Here is a 17,650-nt window from a genome sequence, read left to right on the forward strand (position 1 = left end):
GCTTTAAAACCAACATAATCCTAGATCAAAATTCACTTGCAAGCCAAATTATGATAATAAATCGATACAAATCAAATGTTGCTTTCACTATTTGGACTCACACATACTGGATGTAATTATACTCTGTATGGCTGTATCTATCTACTAATTTAAAATTTATAAACTCAATTCTTGTGATGTCCCTTGAATGGGAACATAAAATATTAACAATTTAGTTGAGTCAAGAATTATTGTCATATCTGCATTGATTTCTTTAATAATCCCACTTGACTTTGTAGTCTTCTGATAGGATTGTCACATTCCTCTTAAGGTAAAACAAATTTTCTGAATCAAATCAAGTCCGGATAAGACATAATATTTACAAAATTTAATAATGCTTCACGCGTTTATACTTGTACATAATCCAAAAAATATGTCCACAAGCCCAAGTCCTCCATGTTCATGTAATCAAGAAAACAACAACCATGAATTGGCTTCTGAATATTCTCTGCATACTAAATTTTCTAATTTCATGCACTAAAGCTCAACAAGAATACTCAGCAAATTCAGTGTTGAATTGCAACAACAAATATGAAACAAATTACTCTTGCAATGGCAGAAATTCCACTTGCCAGGCATTTCTCATATTCAGGGCTAGGAATCCTTACAATTCAGTCCCTGGAATTGCTGCTCTCATGTCTTCAAACATATCTGAGATCGCCCGTATCAACAATGTCACGAGGCTCACTTTTTTCACGCCGGAAAGGGAGGTTATAATTCCAGTGAGCTGCTCTTGTTCAGGTTTGTATTATCAAGCCAAAACTATGTACTATATCCCAGCTCCTATTGAAACATATTTTATGATAGCTAATGGTACTTATCAAGGATTATCGACCTGTAATGCACTACAACGTCAAAATATATATGACGAGTTCAATTTGAGACCTGGTCTTGAGTTGCAAGTTCCTCTCAGATGTGCCTGTCCAACAGCAAAACAAGCTGCAAAAGGCTCAAAGTATTTGATGACTTATTCAATTGACGTTGGTGATGACATCCTTAAAATTAGCAAAAGATTTAATGTAAGTGTAAAGCACATAGTTGAAGCAAATGGATTCTTGAATGAAAATCCTCTTTTGTTTCCTTTTACAACCATTCTAATTCCTCTGCCTTCTGAACCATCAAATTTAGATACCGGAAATGAGAACTATACAAAACCAGTTAAGTCCTTTTCACCTCCACCTGCAGCTAACTTTTCAAGGGGAAAATCAAAGAGGAATCTTTACATAGTTAGTGGAGTAGCAACAGGTTTTTTCCTGTTGCTACTTGTGGTATTCTGGGTCATCCTTCTTGTTTTCTTTAAGAAGAGGGCAAGCGAAGTTCCGTGTGAAGACATCCTCGTTGAGATCGCGAACATTGATCATGTCCCTAAAGTTTTCAAGTTCAAAGAATTGAAGCATGCTACGTTAAACTTTGGCTCCAAGAACCAGATAAAGGGATCTGTATACCGGGGAGTGTTAAAAGGGGAAATCTTGGCAGTCAAAAAGGCGATCACGGATATATCTAAGGAAGTGAACATGCTGCATAAGATCAACCACTTCAATGTAATAAAGCTTTGTGGCTATTGTGAACATAAAGGCAGCTTCTTTCTTGTCTTTGAATACATGAAGAATGGCTCTCTCAGAGAATGGCTGACCAAAACCAAGTCTCGCGATACCATAAGCTGGAAAAAAAGGATTCAGATTGCATTGGATGTAGCTAATGGACTTCATTATCTTCACTGCTTTACCAACCCAGGCTACATCCACAAGAACATCAACAGCAGAAACATTCTCCTAGACAGCAACTTCCGAGCAAAGATTGCAAATTTCAGTCTTGCTAAAGAAACGGATACATCAGGCACGACAAGGAAAGTTGTGGGAACGACAGGATACATGGCGCCCGAGTATCTTGAGACAGGGTCAGTAACTTCCAAGATGGACATTTATGCCTTTGGAGTTGTACTTTTGGAATTAGTCACTGGAAAAGATGCTGTAATTGTAGAGGAAGGTGGAGAAACTCTGCTTTCTGTAGCAGTAGCTGCAGTAATGGAAGGAGAAAATGCTGAAACTGTACTGGACGGATTCATTGAAGCACATATGAGGGAAGATGATGATTTGGAAATAGCATTTCCTGTAGCAAGCTTAAGCTTAAGATGCTTGACTCGAGAACCATCGAATCGTCCAAGCATGGAAGAGATGGTATCATGTTTACTGAAGATTCAAGTTAATGTACATAAGACAGAACAACCAGTAAGAATTGAGACCATGGACATAGGAGGGGTTTAACTTATTCCAGCCTTGTTCATTTGCATTTGTTCTAGAGTCTAGTCTAAGGCCTCTTTAATAAGATTCAGACGTCTAGATCTGAATACACATTTGAATATTAAGTTCTATTGACTGTTGAATGAGCCCTCAACCACCTGTGGTACCCAATATTGAACATGTACTGCTTCAATCTTGATTATGTTCTTCAAAAGCTCCAACTTTATCAGCATCGTGTCGTTCAACGTGTACAATGTACACCAACATCTTCTCCCCTTTCAATGCATTGTTCAAACATGTATCAAGAGCACATTAAATACGTGAATAATACAGAGCTAAACATTGATATAATGCAATCAGGAATCTATATTTTCAGACTCTCAGACAACAACTTAATTTCATCTAATATTCTCTCAAATCATAGTCATAAAATTCTTCATAGCTACAAATTAATCATCGACCTAAACAAAAGCACGCAAGAAAGAGGTTAAGAATCGCTTGTTTGTACACTTTCGACAAACATCCAACATATAATCTTTAAATGTGGTCTGTACCTTTTTCTTAAACGATACAAGTTCATTGTCGACCTAAACAAAAGCACAAACAAATACTTAACATGTCATCCAGCGTTATATTTATGGAATGATCTTTTTCTAATATTCTTCAATGGTAAAAAGTATCAAAAATAACTTGAACAACAACAAATCACATGTAGATTTCTAAAGAATTTAACACATTATCCAAAACAGCTTTCTGAAAAGTTAATCTAAACATACGAACTTATCCTAGATATTGTTTTCAAAAAAAAATTATTTCTTTTTCTCTTCTTTTGGATTCTTTTTATGTTCTAGCATTGACGTATCATAATCTTACACGGAGAAAAACATTGGCCCCAGCTCTGCCAACCACTGAGGCTCCACAGCTGTCACACACTGCATGTACTCCTTTGTCGTCAAGATTACCTCATGATAAACCACGTAATCAGGAGTGTAACCCGATCCATAGAGAGCACTTGTGGGATGCAGGTTACAAGGCATTCCATTCCTGCAATTAACGTATTCCCCAATCCCCTTCAGCATAGCTGCATTAGGGAAGTATGCAGAACAGATTGCTTTCAGCACAACATCCCAATCAGGACCACAGTAGGTGAGCGGAATTTTGAGTGTCTTGAGTAAGTCCAACAATTGGGATCTTATTTCCCTGGCCTTGCACAGACCTTTTACCTGTAAAAAGTGGTCACTACACCAGTCCCCCTTGTATTCATTAGCTTTCCATTGTTGGTAAACATTAAGCAATGTAAGGTGATCAGATTCTGGGACAAAAAACTTTTCCCTAGCAGCATCACTTTCCTTTTCCCTATCCTTAGGTCTAAAGAAAACCGAAGGCACTGACAGCATAGAAACAATTGTCAGAACCTCATTTAAGCATTTTAGTCGTTCCCCCATCAAGAGCAGTTTGGCTAGGGGAGGGTCCAATGGGAACTCCACCATTTTCCGGCCAAGGTCAGTTAAATCCCCAACATTGTTAAGTGCACCCAGCACCCACAACTGATACATGGAGTTACGGATATTATCCTGAGGAGGTGGGTCCATAAAATCAAAATCCAACAAGTTCTGAATATTGAGAGACTTGAGCAGCAAAACCACATATGCGAGATTTGTCCGTTGAATCTCTGGCACGGGGCTTTGTAGCATCTCATTCTCATATGCATTCTCTGTATAAAGTCGGTAACAAGTCCCTGGGCCAGTTCTACCAGCTCGACCAGCACGTTGGTCCGCGGAAGCTCGACTAATGGGGAACACTTGCAAAGCATCCATGCCTGTACGTGGATTGTACACCTTTATTTTACCATAACCTGTATCAATAACGTGGAAAATTCCATCGATGGTCAAGGATGTCTCAGCAATATTAGTAGCAACAATGCATTTGCGAGGCCCATATTCAGCTTTCTGGAAAACTTTTGCTTGCAGATCAGCAGGCAATTGAGAGTATATAGGAAGAATTAATAGCTTGGGCACTGGTTGCTTTATTGATGAGGTAAGTTGTTCCATGCGCTCTGAAAGTGCATAACAGGTTGCTTCAATCTCATCCTGACCAGTCAAGAATATGAGTATATCTCCTGGTGCACCAGTAATATGGATGGTCATGGCTTGCTTAACTGCAGCTTCGACATAGTCCTCACATGGGGTTTTACTATAAGATATTTGAACTGGAAAGGGTCTTCCAGGTATGTGAAAAATTGGTACACCCCCAAAGAAGTTAGAGAATTTCTCGGCATTGAGAGTGGCAGAAGTGACAATAAGCTTAAAATCACGCCGCCTAGCCACAACTTTCTTGAGAATGCCAAAAAGGACATCGGTGTTAAGTGATCTCTCGTGAGCTTCATCCATTACAATTATACGATACTTTTCAAGATCGGGATCTTTAAGCGTTTCCCTTAAAAGCACACCATCAGTCATGTACTTGATTACAGTACTTGGCCCAGTAGCATCTTCGAAACGAATAGCATATCCAACTTTATCACCAATCTCAGTTTCCATTTCCTCACTGACTCTTTTGGCAACACTCATTGCTGCCACACGCCTCAGTTGGGTGCAACCTATGATCCCATTATTAACTGTATAGCCGTCTTCATGCAGGTACTGTGTTAGCTGTGTTGTCTTTCCAGAACCGGTTTCTCCAATAATTACCACCACCTGATTTTCACGAACCACCTGCAATAACTCATCTCGCACAGCGAAGATAGGCAGATATTGCCTTTGCTGTGAAAGTGTTTTCGATTTTGTAAAATCGCTTAAGTGCTGAGAAAATCTGGCTTCTCCCTTAAAATCAACCTCACCATCCTCACCCACTACAGCATTATCCGCATCATCCTTCTTCTCTACACCAAGGATATCTCCGAGTTTCGATCCAGCTAGCTCCCAAAACCTTTGACGAGACTTATGCATCTTTTGTTTTTCGTGTATTTCCCTAACAAGAGCTGAACCTTTACGTGAAATTATCGCCATATCCGACGTAGGATCCTTCATTGGCATAATCGGTGCCTCAACTTTCTCAGTGAAAATAATTCTCCCATCCAAAAAGGGAGGCTTTGCATCATGAACACGAAGAATAACTTTCCGTTCCTCCTCATCATTAAACTCCATTTGCATCTCAGTACCTCTAACAACTCCGGATCTCAAAAGCTGATGATCCTCCCAATATTTTTCCCTACTTACCTTTTTCTTATCCTCATTAGGCAATGTACTACCTATTTCAGAGAAACAATTTGTGTTATGTTCTCCATCATCATACATAGTATTTTTTGTACTAAAATTATTGTGATTTGCAGGATATCTAGAAGTTGAAGATCTTACAGATGATGGCCTAATTGGAGTTGGAGAAGGAGCCATAGTATCCCATAGAGAAGGCTGATAATTATGTCTACTACTACTACTAGTATTGGAGTGAAAACCATGAGATGTTCTTGGTGTCCTTGTAGAACTTTCATGTCCACTTCTTTTTATTATTCTTCCATCACATGAATGTTCTTCCCTGCTGCTTCTCTTTCTATCCCTCTCCATACATGTAATATGTTCCTCTTTGAGGATAGCAACTCTTAACCTGTTAAACCACAGTAGGTCTAATTTGAATATGAACTCAGTTATTAACTTGAATTCACTGTAGAAATCTACAAACTTCAAATCCTGAATCCACTTCTGTAAACCCGGAGGATCCTGATTGTGATATTATTAAAATATTAACTTGAGTTCACCGTAGAAATCTATAAACTTCAAATTCTTGATCCGCTTCTATAAATCAGGTGGACACGCTTGATTGTGAACTCAGTTATTATTAAAATATCAACTTGGGATAAAAATTCATAAACTTCAAATCTTGAATTCGCCTCTGTAAACCAGCAGGTCTTCTTGGGATGAAGAAGGAGGAGGGGAAAGAATTCAGATTTTGGGTTCTTATTGGAAAAAGAATTGTGTGCGTATATATATATTGGTGTTGGTTAATTGGACAACTTTCAATTCCTTTTAGTTCTAGGAATCATTCACCTATCATCTGCATGTATATTTAGGGAGTATTCATTTTCAAATACTTCAAATCCTTCCAGGTTTGGATAATTCTGTCGTCTCAATAATGTTTCTCACTACTTTAGTGTGTTTTTAATTGAATACAATCCTTAAATTATACGTGGTCTCCAAGTTTTGCAAAATAAAAACAAATTTTAATCCTTGGTCAGCAAGGATCAAATTTGTCCGCTTCATCAGCAAATATTTTTGACATGTCTGCGCCATATGGTATGACCCCACATTATTCGCATTTTTGCCGAGCAAGTAATTAATAAGTAGGCGTTTGGCCATATATTTTAAATATTTTTTACTTTATTTGGAATTGAAAATAATTATAATTGTGTTTAGTAATACTTCATGCAATGAATATTTAGCCCCGGTTTGGCCATAAGAATTATTCACTTTATTTCGGAAATTTTTTTCACTTTTTTCCAGAATCAGCATTTAACATGGAATTAGAATACAACTTCAAGTTGTATTAGAATACCAAAAACTCAAAAAACTTGTTTTTAAAAAAATTTCACTTTTTTATTTTTTTACGACTACATTTCACCAAAAACTATAATTTAAAAAACTATGGCCAAACACAACTCCAACTCCAAAATTCCAAAAAAAGTGATTTTTTTTTTTTGTATCTATGGACAAACGGGGCCTTATAATAATATTCATGCTCGAATTTACTTGAAATACAACTTCAAAAGTGAAAAGTAAGTATATATTATAAGATGTTTTCCAAATTTGAAGTATGATCGGAAACTTCATAGCCAAACATTAATTTTCAAATAACGTGAAAAATTATTTTAAAAAAAGTAAATAATTTTTGTGGCCAATTCAACCACTTTCTACTCCTTCCAATTTTAGGAGTCCTTTTTTTAGGTTTATAGAGTTTTTTATTTTTTTATTTATTTTTCTTTTCTATATACATAATTTTACCTTATATAATTTATTTATTTTGTTTAATTTTAATTATATAGGCAAACACAAGCTACCCTTCCAGGGTCTTCATCATAAACGTAGCTTTTGTTTCGAAGAGCTAAATTTGCAACTGCTGCAAAATTGAGTCTCCAGGTTTGTGGACCACCAAATTCTCTTTTGTTTTTAAGCAAAAACATTTAATATTAGTAGTAGTAGTAGTTTTACGTCTGACTTACTCCCTCCGTCCCATAATAAGTATCACCTCAATTAAATTTTTTTACCCCATAATAAGTGTCACCTTAAGAAACTAAGACATAAATTAATTAATTTTTTCAATTCTAACCTTAGATAATAAAATAACATCTAAAAAGTGATTAGAAAAGTCATATAGTAATTTGGTATTGTTGAATTCTCAATTTTAAAAGGTTTACTTCTTGTGCATACTCTAATCAAAAGGTAAAAGTTGTTTAGTTTTATTATATAGAGATAATTTGGTAAACTTCACAATACATTATTAATTTCTTAATATGCGTGTTTTTGGCTAAGGTGACACTTATTAGGGGACGGTGGGAGTATTACTTTTTATTTGTCTTCTATGAACTTTTTTACTTTCTTGAAAATAAAGTTGTAACACTCAATATGGAGGACTGTCCGTATGAGAGCAGTGATGATGAATGCTATAATCAAGTATACAATGACGACGATTATGATTATGATGTTGAATCGCTTGATGGGTATCCAGAAGTTGAAGCAGAGAGTACTAATGCAGTCTGTGGAAAAGCTCCTTCATGCAAGGTATGATAAACATTAAGTATTGTTTTCTAGTTTTAAAAAAGAACAGGGTTACTATATCAATTATCATGTTTTATTTTTATGACGATGGTGGCCAAGCCAGCTTGCACGCACATGTTTCGACTAATTCACCACCTACTTTGTACTAGAAGCGGAGGCAAGATTTGAAGTTTATGGGTTCATGATTCTAGCCCTTTAAGCTATTAGATTCTAAATTTATAATTTGTACATATTAGCTGGATTATTAAGCCTTGTCTCTGGCTCCGGTCCTGCCTCCGAACAGCACAAGTAGCAAGTTCCTCTGGGCTCTGTCCACCAAGGGTTGAGCAGATGGAAAAAAACTCTTTTGCGGGAAGCTAATCTTGAGACCTTGTGGTTCTCCTCCCACTTTATTGATCATTAGGCCACACCATTGGGTGGTAGTTATAGCTATATCATGTTTTAGTTCTAATTGAAAGAGTTTGAAGCTTAATGAGGTAGACCTAAAATCATATGTATAGAAGTCATCTCTTTGAGTTTTTGTAGACCTAGGGGAAAATATGGCGAAATGGACGAAACAGAATCTATATAGGCGAACACGATTAGTTGGGACTGCACATTGTGTTTGCTTCAAGTCCAATTTTCGATCAGAGTCTTTGGTCTTGCCAGAGACTTATATGCTAGTAGATAGTGTAGAGAACTTCTAGTGCTAGAGAAATTAAACTATTTTTGTTAATAATATTATTGGACTGATATGAGAATACATATAGCTGACCCCAAATGTGAGCATTAATTTTCTACTCTAAGAAATTAAAAGATGAGTTCTTTGAAGTACTGAATACTGCTAGCGAAGTGACTGTATGAGGCCTAGGATACAACTACTTATCAGGGAAAATATATATATAAGAAGTCAGCTAGTTCACTATTGAATTGTGTGTGTTAATCTAGCTAGTTTTTTATGTAAAGAAAGTAGTCTGTTATTTTGTTATGTACTTTTGATTTTCTTATATTCTTTAAGCATGCTTAATTTTTTCTATTTGCAGGTAATCAGGAAGGAGTCCCTTTTACCTGCAGAAGTGAGCAACTTAGCTTTTTTCCAAATAGGGATAATATAATTTTAATTACTCCCTATTCAAAGCAATAGTTTTAATTAACCTTGCAGAAAGAAGAGGTGCAGAGAGTGATGGACTTGCTATCTCTGAAGGAACATAGTGCACGGACTTTGCTTATTCATTATCGATGGGATGTTGACAATATCCTCGCGGTGCTTGTTGAGAAGCTGGTGTGATACTGGAAATAAGAAAAGACGAACATTCTTCTTCCTATCTGCCCACTCATGAAGCTGAAATAACATGTCGAATTTGCTTCGAAGATGCTCTTGCCTGCTGAGAAGACGACTGTAATGGACTGCGACCATAGGTTTTGCAATGACTGTGAGCATCTCTTTTAGTCTTGTCCCCATTAAATCAATATACATGTACTCCTCTTATTCCGGATCCCCCAGTGATACATTTAATGGTACGATATGTTGAAGGGGGTCGGACAGTTTGTGTTTGGCTTTCGCGTAAATCTGCTTCCCATTGTCCAAGAGGAGATGGGCTAGATATCCGCGATTTAGGAGGCCAACCACTTCTAGCTGTAGGGCGATTAAGGGTTGTAGTTTATTGTCCAAACAGTTGACTTTTTCTGTTTGTACATAAGTATGGAAAGCCCATTGTCGTTTCGACTACTTAACTAAGAAATAACTTATGATCTCAATGCAATTGTAATGGCCGGCGTCAATAACATTTTGAATTTGTTTCTGTAACTAGCACCTCGTGAAAAGTTAATTAAAGAGCTAGATTGGTGCTTTAAACTTCATGGTCTTGTCACTAGCTAGATCGAACAAATGATAGTGTAGGCTACAAGTTGCTTAATAATAGTGCTTGTATTATGTAGGTTGGATGACATATTTTGTTATAAAGATAAATGAGGGTCAGAGTAAACGAATAACATGCATGGCCTACAAGGGCAACTCAATATGTGATGAAGGGAAGATAAGGGATCTCGTTGCTGCAAAGGATCCTATTTTGGGAGAGAAATTTGATCGTTTTCTGCTAGAGTCATATATTGAGGACAACAAGAGGGTTAAATGGTGCCCTGGTGTTCCTCATTGTGGAAATGCAATTCGTATTGAGGGTGACGACGACTACTGTGAGGTTGAATGTGCATGTGGCGTACAATTCTGCTTTAACTGTTTATCTGAAGTGCACTCACTTTGTTCTTGTCTGATGTGGGAGCTTTGGATGAGCAAGTGCAAGGACAATTCGAAGACGGTAATTTGGATGAGTGAAAATGTCAACAATTGCCCAAAATGTCATACACCTGTGCGGAAGAATGGGGGCTGCAAACTTGTAAGATGTAGATGTGGGCAGCATTTTTGGTGAGACTTTATCTATGTTTTAACAGTATTGTCTTATATATGTACTTCCAATTACTCTCTCTCTCTCTCTCTCTCTCTGTTGCTTGTCGTTGTGATATTTATGCACAATTTGACACTTGTGGCAGCTACGTACAAGGGCTAAAGAAAACAATCGATGATAAAAAGGATCTCTTGTGCTATACGCAGTATTATGAGCACTATAAAGCTCGTGATTTTGATTCATTGAAGGCTGCAGCAAATCATATGAAGTGAAAGTTACAAGTAAAATTGTTGAAACTTGAAGCACGGGAATTGCAATCAAAGGACTTCAGCTGGGCAGAAAATGGACTTAATAGACTCCTTCAATCGAGACGGATTCTCACGTGTTCCTATCCAGTTGCATTCTACGTTTTTGGTAAGGCGCTGTTCGCGAACGAAATGAAACCAAAGCAGAGGGAAATAAAGCAGAACATTTTTGAGAACCTGCAGCAGCAACTTGAAGAAAATGTTAAAAGGCTTTCATTGTTGTTGGAAGAGCCATTTGTTAACTATCCTGAAGATAAGCTTTTAGAGACAAGAATGAAGATCATCACTCTCTCTACAGTAATTAGCAACCTCTGCATAAAGTTTTAAGTATGCTTTGCATTACATCTGATATATAATTAGATATGCAGTTTAGATATGATAATCTTATGCTACAGAAGTTGTTTACTTATTTGTTGAAACTCAATCTTGTTAAGGAAGCACGTTTATTCTTTGATAAATGCCAGTAATGTATGTAGTATGTGTTAGGGGTGTGCGCATAAAGTCCCAAGTTTAGTTGAAAAGAAACAAAATCTACTTATAAGGGGTTGGATACTCTTAATAGTGTTAGTTCTGTCGGGAAGAACTGTATGAGTTTGGCCAAAAGCGGACATATCACACCATGTTAGAGTATCTTTGGGTTATTTTAGCCAAACAACTGGTATTAGAATAAATAGTTCGGAAGATGAGTATGGAGATGATGTAGGGACCGGCTTAGTGTTTTTGCCCGTCTACGCACCCGTTTGCTACCTTTACTTGTAGCTTCAAAGACGCATACACAAAATGAAGTCAATGGACTTTGGTGTCTATAACTCCGTTGATGTGGATGATACACAGTTAATGTCCAAATTAGCCCGTGAATGGTGATGGGTTATGTGAAACTTAGTTGACGGAGGAGAATGTTAGGTTTGTCTGAACAAAATCCTATATTGGTGGCCGAAAAGAAAAGGAAATCACTTATAAGGTGTTCGGTACTCTTAATGGTGTGAAGTTTTTGGGGAAAACGGCGCGAGTATAGCCCAAAGCGGACAAACTCACACTATGTTCAATTTTTTGCACGGATTGCCCTTCTTTTCGGGGGGTGGTCTTTAAATTTTCCCCTCATTTGTGTTCTTTAAGTTTTTTTGGTTCTAGGAAAACGGCGAGAGGAGTATAGGGATCAAAGCGGACAAACTCACACTATGTTAAGAGTACATGTTGATTGTTTTAGCCCAACAGTATGTACCAAATGAATATCCATCATAAGATTTGATTTTTGTTATATTTTTTTTGCAGGTATGAGTGCATTGACAGTGATTTGCTAGTTCCTCTACAAGAGGCAACTCATACCATATCTCGCTATCGATCCGAGGGATTGGATAAAGCATCAGAACTTCCTAGGTGACATTCTACCAACTTAAGGAAAAGTTTTGCTCCATAAGGCATAACTAAACTATGTTGAAAAATTTGCCCCCATACGACATAATGTCTTGAGAAAGCTAGCTTTAGTTTTTTTTAAGGTGCAGATACGAAATTACGTAGAGGCAGTAAGCAAAGATTTAGAGTTTCAAGTTCATGATTGTTTTCAACTATACCAAATGAATATCCATCATAAGATTTGATTTTTGTTATATTTTTTTTGCAGAATAGTGCATTGACAGTGATTTGCTAGTTCCTCTACAAGAGGCAATCAAACATTTATAAATATATATAGGCAGATTTAGAGTTTCAAGTTCATAGTTTCATATAGTTTTGTTTGGCGTTTATAATCAAATATTTATAAATATATATACGAACCGCCCAAAACTAATATAAAATTAAATTTGCAATTACTTTTTGTCACTCTTTGTAATATTAAGTTATTGAAGTTTAGTTCGACCTTTTCTCAAATTTCTAAAAACTAAAGGCTCTCCAAAAATTAAAATTGCACCCAAAGTATTTAAAAATTAAATAAAGACTTTTTTGTCCTTATTTTAGACTTCTTTTTGGCATTATTTATTTATTGAATTTTATTTAGATTTAGACTTTGAAAATTTCTTCAGATCCAACTTAGTTGTAACATCTGTGTGATTAAAAACATTGATTATGAACTATAACACTTTCTTTCAAAAAGAAGAAAAATAATTTGGTTCAAGAGACATCAATTATATATGCTACATTTATTCTTCCAATGAGATGTTAGTAGATGTTATTTTCATTTAAGATGCACAAACTACAATGAAAATATGAAGAGAATTAATGACTTTTCTTAATATAATTAAATCCTTTTGCTTTCCAAAAACTTATGTGATGAGGATATGACATTTCTTCCTTTTCTTAGTTGTAAATGGCACATTATTTTATACAATGTACATTCTAATCAATTATAAAAGAAAAATAAAGCTTCAACGCTTCATGCTTAATTTAATCATGTGTCCCTATGCTTTTTTAACACCCCACCCTCACCCCCCACCACCCCACACCACCCCCACCCCCCCCCCCCAAAAAAAAAAAAAAAAAAGATACTCAAAAACCTTAAATATGATTGCTCCCTTTTGTTACAATTGTTTGACACTCCCTCCACCCCAATTTAAGTGTCTTATTTTCCTTTTTTATTTATCTAAAAAAAGCTAGACTTTCTATCTTTAGTAAGTTTTGGAAAGTTTTAATCCACAAGATTTAAAAGACTACACACATTTTTAATTTAAGACCACAATATTCAAAAGTCTCTCTTTATTTCATAAACTTCGTGCCCGGTCAAACCAAGAGACTTAAATTGGGAGGAGGGAGTATTACTATTGCTTGGAAAACTAAAAATTATGTAATATTTAGGTACACAAGCATAAAATATGTCATTTTCTTCAATTATACACATCAGTTATAGTTGGAAAGATTCCAAGGATTTACAGGTTATTGAGGCTAAAGCGTATATTAAAGGAGGTGACACATTTTAAGTAGTTAACTTATCTATGTCATAGACATTTGAGAATACACGCAAAAGTATTTTTAATATTTAAATAGAAAATGTCTAATAGAAATATATTATTATGTGTTCAAGTGCTCAATTTAAATAAATCGTAATTTATGTGTTCATTTAAAATTTACTGACAAATTTAAATAACATATTAAGTCAGTAAAGCAATATATAGTAGGAGAGAAATGAGGCATATAAAAGCAGCTATAGTACATTTCACGTCACCCTCTCAAGTAGATAAGCAATAAAGGACAAATAAAAAGGTTAAATTTGGAAGAGAAGCCTTTGGATTAGTAACCATTAGTTAGAATCTAACGAAGTGACTACAAAATCTTTAGATTCCCCCTTATTATAAGTAGTAATATGCACAAAAATTATTGGGTTCTTGTGAACCGGCATATTACTTTCTGGATCGGCCTCTAAATAAACACTTAAATTATCTTACAGTGAGCACTCTCATTTAGAGGCATGAAAATATATATGCAGGTTGTCAGTTGTCTCAGCTTATTTTTTTTGTGCTATAAATTTATGCTAGAGGGTTCGAATTACTACTGCATGCATTCGTGACATTTGGGTGAGTATAGTCTTAAGTATATAATTTTTTTCAACTATATATAGTTCAAGTTGAAGATAATGTTAATTGCATCCCTACATAGGGGTGTACATGACCGGGTTGGCTCGGATTTTTCAAATACCAACCAAATCATTTGTGTCGGATTTTTAAATCTATAAACCAAATCAATCAATAAAAGTCGGGTTTTTCAATATCGATTTTTTTCGGATTTTCATTATGTTTAATGAAAAGCACGGTACAACCACATATGCTTGATAATTTGCAAACTTTCCCCTCAAAACTACTTTTTTAAATACATAATATTCATATCAAAACATTTTTTAAATAATTCAGGTCATTTAGATTAATATAATATCATGCTATATAATAAACTTGAAGCAAAAAACTTGGCCAGTGGCCTTGTGAAGATTAAAAAAAAAAAAAAACTACATTCATATGAGCTCTCTGCAACTATCCCCAAGAACCCAACATTTGGCCAAAACACCTTCTCAAAGTGCAGAATAATCTTGTTCTTAATCTCTACACCTAATACATTGATAGCAACCTCCTTCCATTCAGTTAATCTGAGTTTAAACTTGACCTGATTCGATTTTAAAACATCAAGAGGAACAATAATAACTGGAGCCTTGCATGGTTGCTGATTTGAGAGGAAAGAGAAGAGGGGAAAAAATGTAAAATGAGCAAGGGAAGAGGGTTTCTAATTTTAGGAGATAATGTATTGTAGCCATAGGGTTTCTTTTGTTACATTACATATGTTTTCATTTCCTTTTCATTTAGTTTCTTATTGGGTTTTCTGTGTATTCTTTATATGGGCTTCAAATATATACCATTTCACAAAATTAAGTCCAAATTTGAATGTAAAAATACAAAAATTATGAAAAAATTTAAGAAAATATCAATAAATTACATTCTATTAAATTTTTTTATGTATAAAATAGTTAAAAGTATTATACATATAATTGGGTAGGTTTGAGTTGGCTTGACTCTTTTTTTTTTTTTTTTAAAACCAAACCAACCCTATAATGATCAGTTTTTTTTTTCCAACACCAAAACAAATCAAACCAAACCACTAGTCGGATTTTATTTCCAATTTGGTTCGATTTGGTGCGATTTATCGGTTTAGTTTGTACAACCCTACCCCTACCACAAGGTGGATCAATAACTGACGGTAGGAAGATTAATTCATAGTTGTAGTAAGAAATCTGAATTGTTGAGAATTGATATTTGTTAGTTTCTTTAGTTCATGTGTATATAGGGTTTGCAGTTAAATGAATAGAATTTATTGTTTCTGGTAAGAATATGTGTTGTACTAGTAAAAATAAAGGTATTGCTGGCTATTTTCTAGGGTGAAGAATATTACTTTGTTGAATTCCAAAAAACAGTATGTTGGCATCCATGTATAAACAACTTCTGAGGAAAAACTTTTATGTCTTTGTCAAGTGAAAATGCACGTTCAAACACAATTTCAATTATAAAAAAACAGTTAATGAAATCTGTAGACGATAATAAACGAAATTATGAGCTCTTGGGCATTCTTTTAGAACAAAAAGGGATGGGTCTAGGTTAAGTATTAGGTCAGTTTAATTTGGAAGGGGTTGGATTCTAAATTGGTCCAAATTCTTAATGTGTTTTAACTATATTTTAAAAACTAAACTTATTACATCATTAAATCTCACCCAGAAAAATACAAAATCCAGTGAAGATGGCAATTGAAGTTAAGTAGATAAAATAAAGTAATTTTTAGAAGACAAAAAGAAAAATAGATGACTTAATGACCGATTGCCCGAGTTGAATAATCCACCACCAAGCAATCAACTTTCAAATTACTTAAAAGGTAAATGTAGCTACTTAATTACATTAAAGAGAAATTGACAGAAAGAACATCAAAATAATAATAATAGTCAATAAATGTACAGTCTGACCTATCTATAACAACATTCGCATATAACAGCATCTCGCTATAACAGTTAAATTATTTCGGAATCGATATTTTATGTTATAATACAAAACTTCTCTATTATAGCATTTTACATATAACAGCAACAACCAACTTTATAACAGTACGCTCTTTGTAAAATTACCCCTCATATAACAGTTTTTTTTTTTTAGTAATATAATAATAACCATCTTTATAAAATAGAATATATATGAATACCAATAATAAGTGTATAGATTTTGATCAAATATTTAATTTGATATTTTAATATGAGTATTATATTTTGGGAAATTTGCAGGATTGCCCTTCGCTGGGGGTGGTCTTTAATTTTTGTCCCTCAAACTGGTGGTCTTTAACTTTTTGCCCTTCAGGCAGAATTTCAGCCAAGGCAGAATTTACGCATGGAAAGAATTTGCAAATTTCTGCCTTACATGGACAGAATTTGCAAATTTTTGCCTTGCATGGATAGATTTGCAAAATTCTGCCTTGTGATTTTATTTTTTACCGAGCTGGGGTTTGAATCCATAACCTCGGGGTATTAGACAAAGGGCAAAACTTAAAGACCATCAATTTGAAGGGGGAAAATTAAAGACCACCCCAAATGAAGGGCAATTCGCGTGGAAAAAAGTTATGTTTATGACAAAATATTACATATGAATACATATTTGTAATATAAAAATGTCATTGCATGTCTTCTATTTTTATTTATAAATAACTTTCAAAATGGAAAATAAGCATTATATCACCATTAAGAGATTAGAATCAACGAAACAAGCTACAATTATAAATTTGTTCCATCAATCTTGAAAGAATTTAATTTTCAAGTAAATGTAAAATGCGTGTCTTAGAGCTTAAAACTTTATACATTCAGTTATGAATTTATTGAAATTGTATTAACTTTCTTTAATGTAAAATTAGTGAAATATGCATATCTTTGAATTTTAAAATTTAAATAATTTTGTTATTTTTAAGTAAAAAAATTGATTTTTATGTATTTTTTTTTTTTTTTGCATATAACAGTCAACTATTATTTAAATGTCAAATGCTGTTATCAATTCTCTATAAAAACAAAAAAAATTCGAACCCAACGATGTTGTTCTAAGAGGTTTGACATATATATATATTTATATATATAAATGCATTTTTGATATATAATACAATATATATATATATATATATATATATATATATATATATATATATATATATATATATATATATATATATATATATATGTATTGTATATTGGTCTAGGAAAAATAATTACATTTTTTTTATCCACTGACCAAATATGTAACTTGCCCATTATCAATACTAGTACTACTATTAATCGATAACTTACACTTAATATGTAACTTGCCCATTATTAATACTAATACTAATATTAGTTGATACTTCCCCGGTTCAAAAAGAGTGTCTACTTAGTCTTTAGTTTTTAGTTAAAAAAAATGTCCACTTATCAAATCAAGAAAGAATTA

At 34.4% G+C, this 17,650-nt stretch overlaps 2 protein-coding genes and 1 pseudogene across 2 annotated transcripts; 2 read left to right on the top strand and 1 right to left on the bottom strand.

Moving 5' to 3' along the window:
- Positions 1-387: 387 nt before the first annotated feature.
- Positions 388-2,313, top strand: LOC132040774 (protein LYK5-like). The gene has a single exon (XM_059431450.1). It carries the CDS (start codon positions 465-467, stop codon positions 2,301-2,303), a length of 1,839 nt encoding a protein of 612 aa, XP_059287433.1. The 5' UTR covers positions 388-464; the 3' UTR covers positions 2,304-2,313.
- An 810-nt stretch (positions 2,314-3,123) lies between these two features.
- Positions 3,124-6,388, bottom strand: LOC132040775 (pre-mRNA-splicing factor ATP-dependent RNA helicase DEAH7-like). The gene has a single exon (XM_059431451.1). The coding sequence runs from the start codon at positions 5,840-5,842 to the stop codon at positions 3,149-3,151; it is 2,694 nt and encodes an 897-aa protein (XP_059287434.1). The 5' UTR covers positions 5,843-6,388; the 3' UTR covers positions 3,124-3,148.
- A 1,506-nt stretch (positions 6,389-7,894) lies between these two features.
- On the top strand, positions 7,895-11,060 carry LOC132039321 (probable E3 ubiquitin-protein ligase ARI2; annotated as a pseudogene).
- Positions 11,061-17,650: the final 6,590 nt, after the last annotated feature.

Source organism: Lycium ferocissimum, chromosome 12 (genome assembly GCF_029784015.1).
Source record: "Lycium ferocissimum isolate CSIRO_LF1 chromosome 12, AGI_CSIRO_Lferr_CH_V1, whole genome shotgun sequence".
In the NCBI taxonomy this organism is placed as follows: Eukaryota; Viridiplantae; Streptophyta; class Magnoliopsida; order Solanales; family Solanaceae; genus Lycium; species Lycium ferocissimum.